Raw genomic sequence first — 14,942 nt, 5'->3', positions numbered from 1 at the left:
CAGCTGCTCTGTTAGTAGTGGGAATAGAAAACATCCATCTTCTGCAGTAAGTTAATAACAGTCAAACCTGGCTAGAAAACCACTCACAGGACTTTGAAATGTGTTCATCTTGGACAGGTGATCCATTTAAAAAAAAATAATTGCCAGGCATAACCTTGTGGAAACAAGGTTTGGGTAGAAGGATATGGTCTTAGCAGGATAGATGAAGGGTGGCTGGATGAGCTTCTACCAGTAATTCCACCAATTGAACAAACATTCTCATGTGTTAACCACTTTAGGGCATCTCGTAACAAATCAGAAAAGAAAAGAAGAGACCAATTCAATGTGCTCATCAAGGAGCTATGCACCATGCTGCAGGGTCAAGGCCATCCGCGCAAGATGGATAAATCTACAATATTGCAGAGAACAATTGACTTTCTGCAGAAACAAAAAGGTAGGGATAATAACAGGTGTGTTCTTACTTTGATAAAGTCATAAACCGACTCAAACCTTGCCTTTGTCCTTGACAGACATCACTGCACAGAATGAAACATGTGACATGAGGCAGGACTGGAAACCGTCATTCCTTAGTAATGAGGAGTTCACCCAACTAATGCTGGAGGTAAATCTCAGAAGGACATCTAAGTAAGTCATGATTATTTTGCACTCATTCATCACCTTATAACCTATTTTTCCATTCTTTCCCTGTTCTCACAGGCCCTAGATGGTTTCTTGGTAGCATTAACAACAGATGGCAACATCATATACGTGTCTGACAGTGTGTCTTCTCTCATTGGACATTTACCGGTAAGTAAGAACGTTAAAGGAGTCGCTATTATTTTTTTGCTGACATTGTTTTATATTTATCGTCTCTCTTCAGGGTTGTTTTTTTTTATTTTTTTATCTGTCCTTGGCATGCTGCCATCTGATGATAAATGCATCTTTATTAAAAACAGACAAATTATATCTTTTCTTACAGATATTTCATTTCCATTGAAAAATGGATATCAATAACTGACCTAAACGAATATTTTTGCTTTTACTTCATTTTATTATTATTGGATGATCATTTCTTTATTTTTCCTTGAGCACAAAGTATCAGCAACAGATAATTTGAGCAACAATTTCAAGTTTTCTTTTCATGGTAATGAACTAGAATGAATCACACCAGTGTCTGTATTTCCCAGTCAAACCTGGGCTATGAGTGGATCTCAAGCTATTTTGCATTACTGAAGGTTCAGATACCACAACACTCTCTAGTGTAAAATGATTGTCAACCATATTGCTCTACATGTCATATTCCCCATACTGACCGTACTCTACCTTCATGCACCAGTCAGATATGGTGGACCAAAATATCTTGAATTTCCTCCCGGAGCGGGAACACGGTGAGGTGTATAAGCTGCTATCATCCCACATGCTGATGACTGACCCCATTGCTGCTGACTTCCTTGACAGTAAGTGTCCATCTGGGGGGGGGGGGCAGTCTGGCCCTTGTTTGTTTGTGTCTGTGTTTCTCATCAGGAGATCAAAATTTCAGCTTGTGGTCAGTCAGTGATGTACGTTCTGTCTGAAATCTCTAGTCTCTTGATGTCAGTGTCAAAGTTCGTGTGATTTGTGTCATTTATAGAAGAGGTTTTTGAATGTTTATTGGATTGCTGATTAGCGTGTATCTATGATTAGCCTTTTAGCTAATATTAGAAACTAGCTCAGTATCATAGTTAAGACTTTAAATGACTGTTCTGGTACCAGTAATCCAAAGCAATGTAGTATCTGGGGCTCAGGACACTGACCTTAATCCTGTGTCAACATTCGGGTTTTCTGAGGAAGAGGGATGTGAGTTACAGGTAGTGTCTGGGCCTATTCTTAACCTTAATAGCAAACTGTAACAGAGCCATGTCTGCATCCTCATGTCTTGGTGTCAAGGTTAAGTTTGTTTAGGTTAAGTTAGGGCGAATTTCCAGAGACTTTTACCTCTTATGTTTGTTAAATCAAAGGCAGTGTCAGTGTTTTATGCAAAAACGACTGACTCATGTCGCACAAGATGTGGGTTTTCAATGTTTTCTTTTTCAGTCATCGGTTGGATTCATCTGCAGTTTGTCATGTCAAAAGGAAAAAAGTGCTAGGCACCCAAAAATATGGAGTAGCAGTAAAACCAGAAAGTTTCAGTAATGTTTTGATAACATAAATTCACATTAAGGTTCTTCATCCTTTTTTCTTTTTTCTTTTTTTAAGTTTGGACACAAAACATAAGCCTTGAAACTAAAGCCTGCTTTTGTTTTCCAGGTGAGGCACATATAGAATTTTGCTGTCATTTAGCCAGAGGAAACATTGATCCAAAGGAAACGCCTGTATATGAGTATGTCAAGTTTGTCGGAGATTTCAAGTTTCATAACAATGGTAAGAATTTTTGATTCTACATTTTCAAAAAACTTCAGTCTAATGTGAAAATTCTCTTCACTTAATTAGTGGTGATTTAAGATACATTAAGTCTTTCAATTTAGCATTGATTTCATAAAATAAATGTAAAAAAGCATGAATAAACTGAATGGGAGGAACTTGATGTGTCTTGTCTTGCATCACAGTGCCTACATCTTGTAACGGGCTTGAGTTGACGATACCAAGAAGCCTACAGTCCTCGCTGGAGGAGCAGGTCTGCCTCATCGCTACTGTACGATTAGTTACCCCACAGTTTCTGAAGGTAAGGCCTGCTGCCTGTTATTGGCAGCTTGGTTTGACACATGCTGATAACTGTGTCTGAGCTCGGAGAGAAATTAATAACCTCTGGAAACAGATTGATTGGACAGGTTTCAACTAGGCGCCACTGCATCTTCCAAAATGTTAAAGACACTGACTTGCCAGATGGAATGATGGCAACAGTCTAGGCTAGACCATTTGGCATGGAATAATTTTTGTACTCAGACATGAAACAAATTTGTATTCCTGTGCAAATATGTTTTCATTTGCAGTTTTTGAACTTTTATACTCAACATTTTTAACAGTTTTATTAGTCACGACATACTCTTCACACCACATTTGAATGTTTACACATAAAGCTCTTGTACAGCACTCAAGAAATATTAACATCTGGCTGTTACGTGAATGAATCTCATTACCAGATGATATTTTCGCAAACAAAATGGTTATGCGCTAACCGCTGGATGTTTGATGTGAAAGCAATTAGACCTGAGATCTTTTTTTTTTTTTTTTTCATGGTATTGCCTTCCTCATTATTTCCCTGTCTCTGTTTTTAATCTTTATGTTTAGGATTTGTGTAATGTGGATGATCCATGTGATGAATTCACCTCCAGACACAGCCTTGAATGGAAGTTCCTATTTTTAGATCACAGGTAAAAGATCTTCTCATCAGATGTGAAGATAACAAGTCAGTTTTTGCTGCATGTTAATAATGATCATTTTGTTTCAGAGCTTCACCGATCATTGGCTACTTACCCTTTGAGGTTCTTGGAACTTCTGGTTATGATTATTACCATGTGGATGACTTGGAGCTGATAGCTCAGTGTCATAAACAATGTAAGTGTCTCTTCCATTTCTGTTTCACATCCAGGAATGTGTTGCTGTAAAATAGAATAAAAAATAAAAGACACACATTGTTCTATTTAATCCTCTCATCTGTTGAAGTTTCTGGAAAAAGTCTTAACATTTGAAACCTGAACTTAACACTGATGTTCTTATTTCTCCGTCTAGTAATGCAATTCGGAAAGGGTAAATCCTGCTACTATCGCTTCCTGACCAAAGGTCAGCAGTGGATTTGGTTGCAGACTCACTACTACATCACTTATCACCAGTGGAACTCCAAACCTGAATTCATTGTCTGCACACACACTGTTGTCAGGTAAGTCTTATTGTTTAAATGTGTGTGTTTTATTTTATTCTCTTCATTTGATCAGGGTTAACTTAGTTATATGTGTTGTTGCCAGTTATGCTGAAGTGCGAGCTGAAAGGAGGAGAGCATTCGGCTTTGAAGAGCTGTCTCCACCTGAGATTGCTCCCTCTTCAGTAAAGGTAAAAGGAGTTAAATGCCCATCTGCGTTCTTTGTTTGATGTTTGGAAGGTCTGTTTGTCAGCTTCAGACATGACTCTTGGTGTTGTCCCAGGCTCAGGAGCTGTACTTGGACATCTGCTCCACACTGGACCCCCCACGGGACAGAAACAGCGGCGCACATTCGGTCTCGTCCCACAGCTCTCGGAAGTCCTCTCGCACGGCCCTGTCTGACTCTGCATGTGAGTCATCCTGTCTTTTCTCAAGTGTTACCTCACCCAATGGCAGGTCAATGACTGCTGTTGTGTTGTTCAGATTGAGCAAAGGAAATGGGCTTTTCTTTGTCAATGGTAAATTAAACAAAGTGACTCTCTGTATGTTGTTCACTGCAGCTTTATCACCCAGTTTATTTGGACAAATTTAATGGAGATGAATTCATCCTCTTTTAAAAAAAATTCATAATAAATAGAGCAGACTTCTTCTTCTTCTCCTGTGACAGTGAGGTTTTCAAGTGAGCTTATTCAAATATTAGGTGGGGAGATTATATTATATCTTCTTCTTCTTTTCCTTTCGGCTTTTCGGCCATTCATTGAAGGTGCGCCTTATAATCCAGTGCGCCTTATAGTGCCGGAAATACTGTACTTACGTCTTATATTTGAGGGGAAAAAAAGATTCTTTTTTCCTAAAGAAGTGTTCAGTGAGTGAGCCTATGAAACTAGCAGGGTTCGGTACCTCCAACAAGGTTAAGAACCACTGGTCTAGACCAAACAACATCGCTGGTCTCACCACAGTTCAGCTTCTCTCCTCCTCACCATCCAGAGAACTGAACTTAACTTCCATTTGTGTCTGTTCAGGAACAACATGCTGGTTGGTTATCTGATGTTATATTTTTCATCCTGAAAGAATAGGAGAGATCTGTTTGATTTAAGTGAGGGGGACTCAAAGGAACCTGTTTTACGGTAGAAGGATGTCTTCACAGGCCTTAGGGAATGGTGATTTGTTGGTACAGTGATTCTGGTGCCTGTGTAAAATCTGATAAATTGACTCAGTGTTCAAGATATCTTCAGATAATGCTGACAGCTTGAGGCAAAAAGTTTACATTATTGCAGTGTGCGTATTGTAGATTCTACAAAAAAGACAAAAATATGACTTCTCTGGTTTTAATGCATTGTTTTTGATTATTTATACATGGATACATTACGGACTGTATGATCCGTCATTGATGTGGTATGACATTGTGAGAATTGCACACACATGCTTCAACAGAGCCAAACATCTCAGTGCTACTTTGTGCATTGACTTTTTTATTGATCCATAAACATTTTTCGGAAACTGGTTATCAGGTTTTGCTAATTTTTGATATGAGAAAAAAATACTGTTAGGTATAATCGTGATATTGTTGATATATATATTTTCTTGAGACATTTTTGTCCTTTACTTCCTCACCTTTGAATTAAGAAAAATAATTAATGTGAACAAAACAAATATCCATGTGTTTTCTTGTGTAATTGTGATGCGCCTGAACCTGCTGCCTCTCTGCCTGTCTCTCCTGCAGCAGCTAACTCCTACACAGAGGCCTGCACACCATCATGGCAGTCTGCTTCCATCGGGACAGAGAAGACATCTGCCAGACTCCATCCTAGTAGTTCAAAGGTCAGTTTACACCATGTTGATTTGTGTTTGTGTCTGCCTTTTAAAATAATATGCCCATTGGAAACAAATGCACAAAGCTGAAACATAAAATTTTGAAATTCATTTTCTGCTGTAGAATTTGCCTCAAAGACAAAATTCCTTTGACCTCGTTCCGCAAATGAGCTTCCCCCTTTCTCCCACCTGCAGCAAGCACTCCGCCATGGTTAGTGTTTAGATTACTTCTCCTGGGTGTTTCCATCCTCTTATCTGAGTGTGTACAATATCCTATAATTACGTCTTTTGTTGTTCTGTGTGTTTTTATGTCATCTGTCACTTGAGCCTTCATGGCCGAGTTATAGAAAAGTGTGAAAGATACCGAAAAAAAAAAAAAAAGTCAAGATTATATCTGAAATGCGGAACCACTCATCCATATTGCTTTCTAACCAATTTCACAGAAAAAGTGAGCAGCTCATTTTGCTTTCTCGATCATAGGAAAAAGTCTTTTATGATTCAACAATCAAAAAAGTTTTATATCATTCAACAATCACTTTGTGCAAAATATGTTTACAGCAACAGCAAAAGCAGCAGCAGCAGCAGCAGCAGCAGCAGCAGCAGCAACAGCAACAGCAGACGTCCATGTATCAGGTGCAGCAGCCTCAGCTCTGTGTAATGAACCAACTGAAGGAGCAGCTTGAGGAGAGGACGCGCATTCTGCAAGCCGACATTAAGACGCAGCAGCAGGAGCTGCATGACATTAAGGAGAAGCTTCACCTTGCGGATCTCCAGGTAACACTCCCTCATGATGATGGAGAAAAAAAATAACAAGTCTAAGGCTGACATGAAATTGAAACCAGTGTGCTGAGGTATGATCTATTACAATATATAGGCATACGAGGGGAAATTTTGTTTTTTGTATCATACCAACACAGTATATAGTTCATTTCGACATAAATGAATAGAATTTACATATTAGCTGGTTAAGGCAGCACGAGTGGCATTTGTAGCTTGCAGGTTTAAAACACATCACACAATTGTTCCCTCCATTCTAACCTAATGCTTCCTGACCAAACGTAGCTCGGAACGTAGCTCAGTGTTTCACCTGCAGCCCTGCTTCCTGCTGAGGGTTTGGTACCCACTGTACAGACACAGGAAATGCAGGCCAAGGCTGGGGTAGTGGATCAAATGTGAGACAGATGATTTTTGTCTCCACCATTTTTTAAAAACCTTTATATTGACTGTACTTACTTACTCCTCACAGTAATGGTGGGATGGCCCCACCAAGAGGCCAGCACAAATTAGTTCAGTTAGAAGTAACATGACTTCATCACATACACAGAAAGCAGATGTTGGGAGTGTTTTAGTGTTTTTACACGTGTCAAATGTCTCTCTGAAGTGTGTATGGTTCCACCAGGGCTGTAGGATGAATTAATATTTTCTGTGTATTTGTGCTTAAGATATTGTTACAGCAGCCTATCCACAATGACTTTGGCCAGGTCCAACAGCAACAGCAGCAGGGCTCGGGCAGGCCAGCTCAGCAGAGCCAGTCAGGGGTGATCAGGCAGCACTCAGGTCACAATAAAGCGCCGTCCTGTGGGGCCCACAGTTCATCTCCTCAGTCACTCCTGAGAGAGAGCAACTCGCCCTCATCACAGGTACAGAGCTGTACTAGTGAAAATTCACAATGTGAAACATGGCTAAAGCTCTCCTTCATTCTTAGAAGGACCGTATTGAATTGAAACACCGTCAGTCTTTAGCAGCTGACGACTCGTAACCTACTTCCTGGCACAGCACACACCAGGAGACAGGCTAAGGATTCAGAGGTTAATTCATTCGTTTACTGACAGATAGAAGTGTAACAGCACAAGGCTGGTGGTTTGGTGGTCAGTCTAGTTTCACAAGATGCCAGGGCAATGACAGCACGTGCAGAGGCCATAATATCCTTAAAATTGTTTTGTATTGATCAGAGAAATATCCTTCATCATCAGCGTCAGCGGTGGAGACCTACAGATGCAGGGTTTGATTTGAATGGATCACCATGTGGTTGCTGCTATTTACTTTCACCCAGACATGATTTATTTGCTGTTTTTTATTCTTGCTTATATGCTGTGTTTAACCGTAGGTCCAGCAGAGGATTGCGAGGCGTGGCCAGTCTCAGTCGGCAGTGAGCGTACCTGTGCAGACCAACACCAGTCTGACGATGCCGTTCTACAGTAACCCCATGATGTTCTCCCAGACCAACACCAGGTCTCTGCCGGACACCAACCACAGACACCCTGAAGGCGAATTCAGCCAAGATGGACATCTACGGTGAGAGCCTGAGCACTCCGTCACCAACGTGCTTTGCAGTTTTGCTTTTTTTGTTTTTTTTACAGCACAGCTGAAGTTCTTCCAGTAATAGATTTTATTTCCTGCAGAATGCTCCTCAACCAGCCAATGCAGACGCTGGTTCCTACTACCAGCGTCACCTCGCAGCCTTCCCAGTGCAATATGGGCATCTCCCAAACCATGTGAGAACTGTGTATTTACACTACAAACACACACAACAGCTTGTTAGTCATGTTTACTTGATGGATGTTATTTGTATTGTGTCCTCCACACAGATACACGCTGGAGCAACAGATCATCTCCCCTTCGTTCTCCATGCAACAGGTCAACTGCAACGCTGTTCTCGTGCCCTCCCAAGTCTTCCCATCCCCCATAATGATCCCACACAACACTTTCATCACAAACCAGTCCCAGTCAACCTACAGCGCTCAGCCTCAGGCTTCTCAGCACTCCTTGCAGCTCCAGCAGCCTCAGCAGTTCTTTCAGGTACGGAGCTCATCCGCTTTGTTGCGGCGCAGCAGTATGAAAGTTGAGATATCTTCCTCAATGCTGGACTTGCACTAGTTTTGAATCACTTTTGTTTGCATACACAGACCTGCTCCACAATACTAAATTAACTATTCTGTTTTTCAACCCCCTACACCATTAGAGATTACCCTTGGCAATGCTGCTCATCATAATTACCAATTCTGTATATTTAATAATTTATGATAATTTTAGACTTTGCGCTCCATCCGAATCCCCCCGTTACCACAGCAACAAGCTAGTGTGTAATTGTCAGAGGCTGGTAACTAAGAGATGGTCTTATTTTCAATCCCTCTATCACCCATTATTTGTCAAAAAACCACCATGTGGCCTGTAATTCATTAGGCCAGCAAATAAAATTGTGTTATACCTGATTTATTTATCATCGCTGTCCAGGAGGGACAACACAAGTCAACAGATCAGATAGCGCCTGTGGGAAAGAACACAGTTCATAAGCAGCTTACCTAAATCCCTTGAGATGCCACAGAGAATGTTGCATCAGTTTATTACACTGTGGAATCACAGATGTTCTCTGACATGAACACCCGTAGTTTTGTAACACTCATACAGACATAAGGCAGCGTTACTGGGTGTCAGGTGTTTTTCTTTTTTTTATTCTATTTTTTAAAATCTTTTCTTTCTGGTGCCCTGATCCAGCCTCTGCTGCCTCAGTGCTCTGGTTATGCATGGCTAATCTTTCTACTGTGGCGTAATGCCAGATAATTAGTCTTGAATATCAGCCATAGTCTCTTTGTGTCACCTCATTCATTGCAGCTGTGACACACTCCCTAGATGCGTGTTTAGCTTTGTGACTATTAAACAGTTCACAATGGTGATGCCTTTGGCTTCAGTGTCCTGTACAAATCCCTATTTAGCAGCTCTTTGAGTGTTGCTGGAATGCTGTATGTTAACATCTGAATTCTTTGCTTTTCATTAGAAATAACTGAATTAATTTTCATTTTTATTACCATACTGTGTCAGGGCATATATTTACAACCCTCCTGTTATGTTTAAACCCATTTTAGCACACATGCATCCTTTTTTTTTTTTTTTACAGCCATTGACACAATCTAAGAACAGAATAACATCTTTAAAACAACTAACTTCTTGATATTAAAAAAATATTATATGGTGAAATGACTGTGACAGAAAAATAAGGATGCCAAGAACACAGAGCCAAAAAAAGCTCTTAAATTTTGAAGCATCCATAAAAAGTTCTGGCCTTTATCTCTTCATGGTGATTTTCTCCATCAGAGATTCTCAACAGAAGGAGAACATCATGCTCAGCTGTATGTTAGCAAACAAAGCTGCATGAAAACTAAATTAAATACTGATATGATATGCTGATATGATATGCTGTGCAAATATTTTACACAGCATATCATCCACATTAAAATAATGACAAATGCCTAATTAATATAGACTAGCTTTAAAAGTTTTTTTTGCAGTGAATATTAAGAGAATATAAATATAAAGAAGTCAATACATTTTCATCAAGTTTGCTTTAACCAACAACTAAAGCAATTTCCATGAACCCTTTATTATGAGACAGAATCACATGAAAATGTGATACCTGTTAGTAATTTTAAGACATGCTGTCGTAATATTTAAGAGCTATGCACTACACAGTCACCACAGAAATAACTGGAGATGGAAAGGGGTGACTCTGAAAAACGGGGTTAAATGAGCCGTTGCAAAGAAACAAAGAAGTCGGTTTACGCTGAAGCCAACAGCGCGGAGTTTGGGGGTTGTGTCAGCTGGTTAGCATACATTCATATTCTCTCCTGTTCCCACAGATGACCCAAGGACTTGTACACAACGGATCTACTCCAGCATTCTTACACACAGCTAATGTCCCGCAGCAAAACGCCGTGGGATACATCCAGCGGCAGCCGCAAACACAGCAAGTGCCACAAGCGCAGCAACAGCAGGTGCAGCAGCAACAAAGGCAATACCAACATTCCCAGAACCAGACTGGCAGCGTCTCAGACTTTAGAAATATGTTGACTCGGTAGCGCTTGTTGACTCAAGAGAGCCCAGAATTCCATCTGTGAAAGTTGCCATGAAGGCAGCAACATGTTGCGGCATTTGGAAGTAAAACTTGGAAGTCGAATTCTGCAGCAGGAATAAAGTTTTTCCTAGTGACCTTACTTTTCTGCACTGTCTGGACGTCACCCGCCAGGATCAGAGGATCGTCGTCACTTCTTACATTACACTCACTTGTGAACCGGTCATACTTTCGAAAAAAGATGCATCAAGTCTCTCAAGAAGACGCCACTCTCATGTTACAGCGTTTTTCACGCAATAGAAAGGTTTGTTCCGTCTTTTAGCACTTTGGCACGACTCCTTTACCCAAAAATACGTATTGCAATATGTATTTCCTTTCATGAGTTCATGTCCTAGTTTTCTCTTAAAGAATGGCTTAACAGTGACATTAGTTTTCAATCCTTCAGACTGACACCCCTCCACATCATCATCACAGTCATATTCTCAGCTCCAGTGAAAATGCCTCATCGATAAAGGGATCTGTGTACATGGGTAGTCTTCATCAAAGTGTGTTTCAGTTAGCAAACATCAGACATCACTCCCATTTTATCCCCAACACTTATTTATAGAAGAGGAGAACTTTTTTTTGAAATGTAGTGGTGAGGTGACTGTCATATCTTTAAGTCAGCTTTGATAAGAATCCATATGAAACAAGCTGTACGAGGAAGCTGGAGAGATGAAGGTATACTCAGCTTGTTTGAAAGCTTGATAGAGATTTTTAAAGCCTCAATCTGGGACTGAAGAATGAGAATGTCACAAAGCTCTGAACTCCTGATTCTTGGTTCTTCGGTTGAGCTCTGTAGCAGGAGACCTTTGGTGAAGTTAGACAGAGAATATTTTGTGCCTTTAACCATGGTAGGCCTGTGGTGTGGTTTGATGGTTTTGTCTGATTATGGCTTTAAAAATCCAACTCAGGTCTGTTTGGAATACAAAGTTATATTTTCATAGGTCATAACTCGCTGTTTTCTACGACAGATTGAACAAAGTACGTCTAGATTTGTAATGGCTATTACAAATATATATTGGTTGCTTTTTGCAACCTTAAATCATCATTACAAACTTCCTGAACACTTTGTGATGATAGTTCAGAATGAAATTTAGACACCCACTGAAACCCAGATGAAATCATTTCAGATTCATTTATTTCATGTACGTTTAAACTCAAAGAATAAATGGGATCAAGCAACAGGTTTTATACATTGGTTTGACACAAAGTGGTTATTTAGGCATTGTCCAATGATGTCCAGCCCCATAATGAGTTTAATTCAAGCTGTTGTCACAGAGCAGCGGATTTAGTGATTTGAATATCTTCAAAACAATGACAAATGATTTGGGGGAGATTCTAGATATTTGTGAACAGTATTATCCTGTTTACTTTTGTCTGGTCATCTATTCATTTAAGTGATTGGTCACTAATAGAAACTCTTATTATGCACAAATTAATTAATTAGCAAGCAAGTTATAAAATTCTTCCTCCTAAAAGTGTGATCTGACAAAAGAAACTAAAAAACGCTAATAAGATTATTTAATACGGTAAAAGTATATCCATTCATTTATTCATATTCTACATCCACTTTCTCCGCTGTATGGGTCGCAGAGTGCTGGAGCCTATCCCAACAGACTGGGGTTGTGAGGCAGGGGACACTCTAGGCATGACGCCAGTGCACCACGGAGCTAAAGTATATCAATACAGTATCTAAATTATGATTAAAGAATTATATTATATTGATTATATTAAAGAGTTTAATAAACATTAGTTTAAATATCAAACTTTGGTTTATTACACATACTGAGCGTTTCTTCTTCGTGGAGTCAGTCCACTCCGTCTTTCAAAATGTTACAGTTGAGAACTTTTAGAACTTTTACATGATTTTTGAACAGTAATTTTTAATGCCTGTCATATATTTGGAGAAATAATATTTCACGCTAGTCTGGTGAGGTCTTGCGACAGCCGCTTCTGCCTCTAACAGCATATTGAAATAAAAATAAGCGGTTGATAAGACTCATATCCTCGTGCTGCATGTACTATGTTCTTTAAACATAGTGTACCAGTAGTTCCGTGTACAGATATCCAATCCCATGCATGGATTTCTCTCGCCTAAACGACAATCAGATACACCGTTTTTACAGCCGCTTTACTGTACAAAAGCTGCCTGGGCCGAGAAATGACCTAATCATTTTAAAAAGGACAAATCTCTTCTTAGGTTGTTCTTCTATTCCTAAATTAGTCCGCAGGAAAAACGTCATGCCTGAAATTCTCATTGTGGAAGTTAAGCTACATTTCCTTTGGGGAAAAAAACACAAAAAAATACAACAAAAACAAAAACACAGAAAAGATGGAGGAGTTAAACATGTCATTCGGGACCGGACCACCTCAGCTGTACGCACTCAAATCAGCTGTAGTCGTAGTCTCTTTGGAGACTGGTGCTGTTCATGGTGGAAGACGAGACCGAACTGACAGAACACTTTAAAGACAGACATCCAGTGCCGCTTTACAGATTCCTATGTGCAATGTCAATTTGGAAAAAAAAGAATGTTAATTTATACTGTTTTAAATGTTTCAAAACAGATGTATGATGTATATAGAGGTGTATAATAAGCCATTGTACTATGTAAATTATATTTGGAAGTATTTTTTTAATGAAAATGTCCTTACATTCCTTCAGCCGTTGGTATCAGCAGTATCTTTTTTTTTTTTTTTCTAAGGTAAATGAGATGTCCAATGAAGTCATTAACACAGGATTTTTGGTAATGTCATTCTGGATGTTCGTTTTACCCCAGTCACTGATTGTGACACAACAGCTGAGATTTTAAGACAATTCAGCCAAAAATGACTGAACATACCAATTTTCATTTTAACCAGTGTAACAGCTTTCAGCATTTTTAAAGTGCAATTGTATATCATCATCATCATCAAAATATACATTTGTTATTGGATGAACAAAGTCTCAGCCTCCCTTTGTGTGTTTTAATGCATCCACATTTGGTATAGGAGCAGAAAACTGACTGCTCTTAGAGGTTCAGCCATCAACTCCCAAGGTGCCATAGATGATTATATTTTTTATTTCTGTCTTATTTCAACTGGTAAAAAAATGCCGTTTTTAGAAACTCCGTATTTTGTAGAATCTCAGCCTTTCAATAAATCAAATCTCAATCAAGATTTTACCTGCGGATTATTGTCCACTTCACATCACTCAGAGAAGATTTCAAATCCACATTTTTCTACTTGCCTTGTTCAAATGGTTGAGGGAAATTATTTAACTCAGCTGAGGGAATCACGTTGAGACGGTTTGTGCAATGTGTTCCAGATTAAATGAATTTTGCTTTGGACAAATCACCTCATTGTGTGAGGTTTTTTCGTGTGTGTTGTTTCACAGATGTCATTGTAAATAATCCCTTTTGCTCAGTTGGTACTGTTTTCTTTGTATTTGCTCTCCTTGCCGCAGCATTTTTTTCATCATCTTCTGGAATGCTTGTCTTCATGAGCTTTTTCATGTGTTTTGAATGCTGTCATTTAAGTCGTACTTTTCTGATTTGTAAACAAATGTTTAATGACACTTTAAATGTGGTTGTGTGTCACCAGATCATTGCTTTCTGTGTGTGTCGCAAGGACATGAACAAAACAAACCTAGTTCACAGCCATTTCTGCAGTTTCAGTGCAGCAACAAACATTGAATATATTGTATGATACAATGTAATAAAAGTTTAGATATAGTTGTTTATTTTATGTCTAATAGATTACATATGTATGTCACATGATTTTAAAATTAAAGTAATTTTGTAACAGATAATGAAGTGTCTTATTATAGGAGGTGAGGCTTTTTTGAGTTTAAGTTGGTGTTGCACAGTCACTTGTATGGCTTGTTTTTTTTTTCTGTATTTTACCATCAAAATAAGCTTTATCGGTAATATTGTTTTAAAAGAAATTAAAAAGAAATTTAAGTTTACACTCTAAAATATCTTGATATTATGTTATACTGAATTATTTATAAATCAACCTGGATATTGTGAAATATATGAAAATAAATATTTTTAAACATATGTATTGTTATTCTGAGCAAACTGTTTATTTAAATTATGATATGATGCATGTACAAAATTCTTTCCCAACTGCCTGTGGTTTCGTTGCTCTATGCGATGCAAGAGCGTCGTTGCTACGGCATTGGCCAATAATTTGGCTGATTCTGAACAGAGCATTTGGACACTTGCCAGAAACAGAGTAGACAGTCAGCCCTAAAAATCAGATATGAAAGGGAATCTTGATTGGAATCCGATTTTCCTGCAGTCTGAATGCAGCCGAAGACACATCTGGCATCCAGACATGGAAGAGAATCATTTGAATTTATATAAAATAGTTTTGATACTTCATTGATTAGAAACTCATCTCTTTGATGGTAAACAGCAAATTTCACTGTCACACCTTCTATTACTT

The 14,942-nt window shown here is 38.9% G+C and overlaps 1 protein-coding gene across 3 annotated transcripts in view; it reads left to right on the top strand.

The window, feature by feature from the left end:
• The window catches only part of npas2 (neuronal PAS domain protein 2), a 38,865-nt gene extending 24,358 nt beyond the window's left edge, over positions 1-14,507 (top strand). For 2 of the 3 annotated variants that reach the window (XM_068331596.1, XM_068331597.1), the window contains exons 4-22: positions 279-433; positions 510-601; positions 697-786; positions 1,316-1,436; positions 2,266-2,379; positions 2,565-2,680; positions 3,247-3,329; positions 3,407-3,513; positions 3,688-3,835; positions 3,921-4,005; positions 4,098-4,224; positions 5,538-5,635; positions 5,751-5,837; positions 6,185-6,400; positions 7,069-7,266; positions 7,734-7,921; positions 8,029-8,121; positions 8,215-8,425; positions 10,261-14,507. In XM_068331596.1, coding sequence (XP_068187697.1) covers positions 279-433; positions 510-601; positions 697-786; positions 1,316-1,436; positions 2,266-2,379; positions 2,565-2,680; positions 3,247-3,329; positions 3,407-3,513; positions 3,688-3,835; positions 3,921-4,005; positions 4,098-4,224; positions 5,538-5,635; positions 5,751-5,837; positions 6,185-6,400; positions 7,069-7,266; positions 7,734-7,921; positions 8,029-8,121; positions 8,215-8,425; positions 10,261-10,479 — 2,548 coding nt within the window. In that variant the 3' untranslated portion in view covers positions 10,480-14,507. The remainder of the gene's footprint in view (positions 1-278; positions 434-509; positions 602-696; positions 787-1,315; positions 1,437-2,265; positions 2,380-2,564; positions 2,681-3,246; positions 3,330-3,406; positions 3,514-3,687; positions 3,836-3,920; positions 4,006-4,097; positions 4,225-5,537; positions 5,636-5,750; positions 5,838-6,184; positions 6,401-7,068; positions 7,267-7,733; positions 7,922-8,028; positions 8,122-8,214; positions 8,426-10,260) is intronic. The other variant, XM_068331598.1, reaches the window with a different exon arrangement.
• Positions 14,508-14,942: the final 435 nt, after the last annotated feature.

The sequence above is a fragment of the Antennarius striatus genome, chromosome 13 (genome assembly GCF_040054535.1).
Source record: "Antennarius striatus isolate MH-2024 chromosome 13, ASM4005453v1, whole genome shotgun sequence".
NCBI lineage: Eukaryota > Metazoa > Chordata > Actinopteri > Lophiiformes > Antennariidae > Antennarius > Antennarius striatus.
The sequence above is the reverse complement of the archived record's forward strand: the minus strand, read 5'-3'. Positions and strand labels throughout refer to the sequence as shown.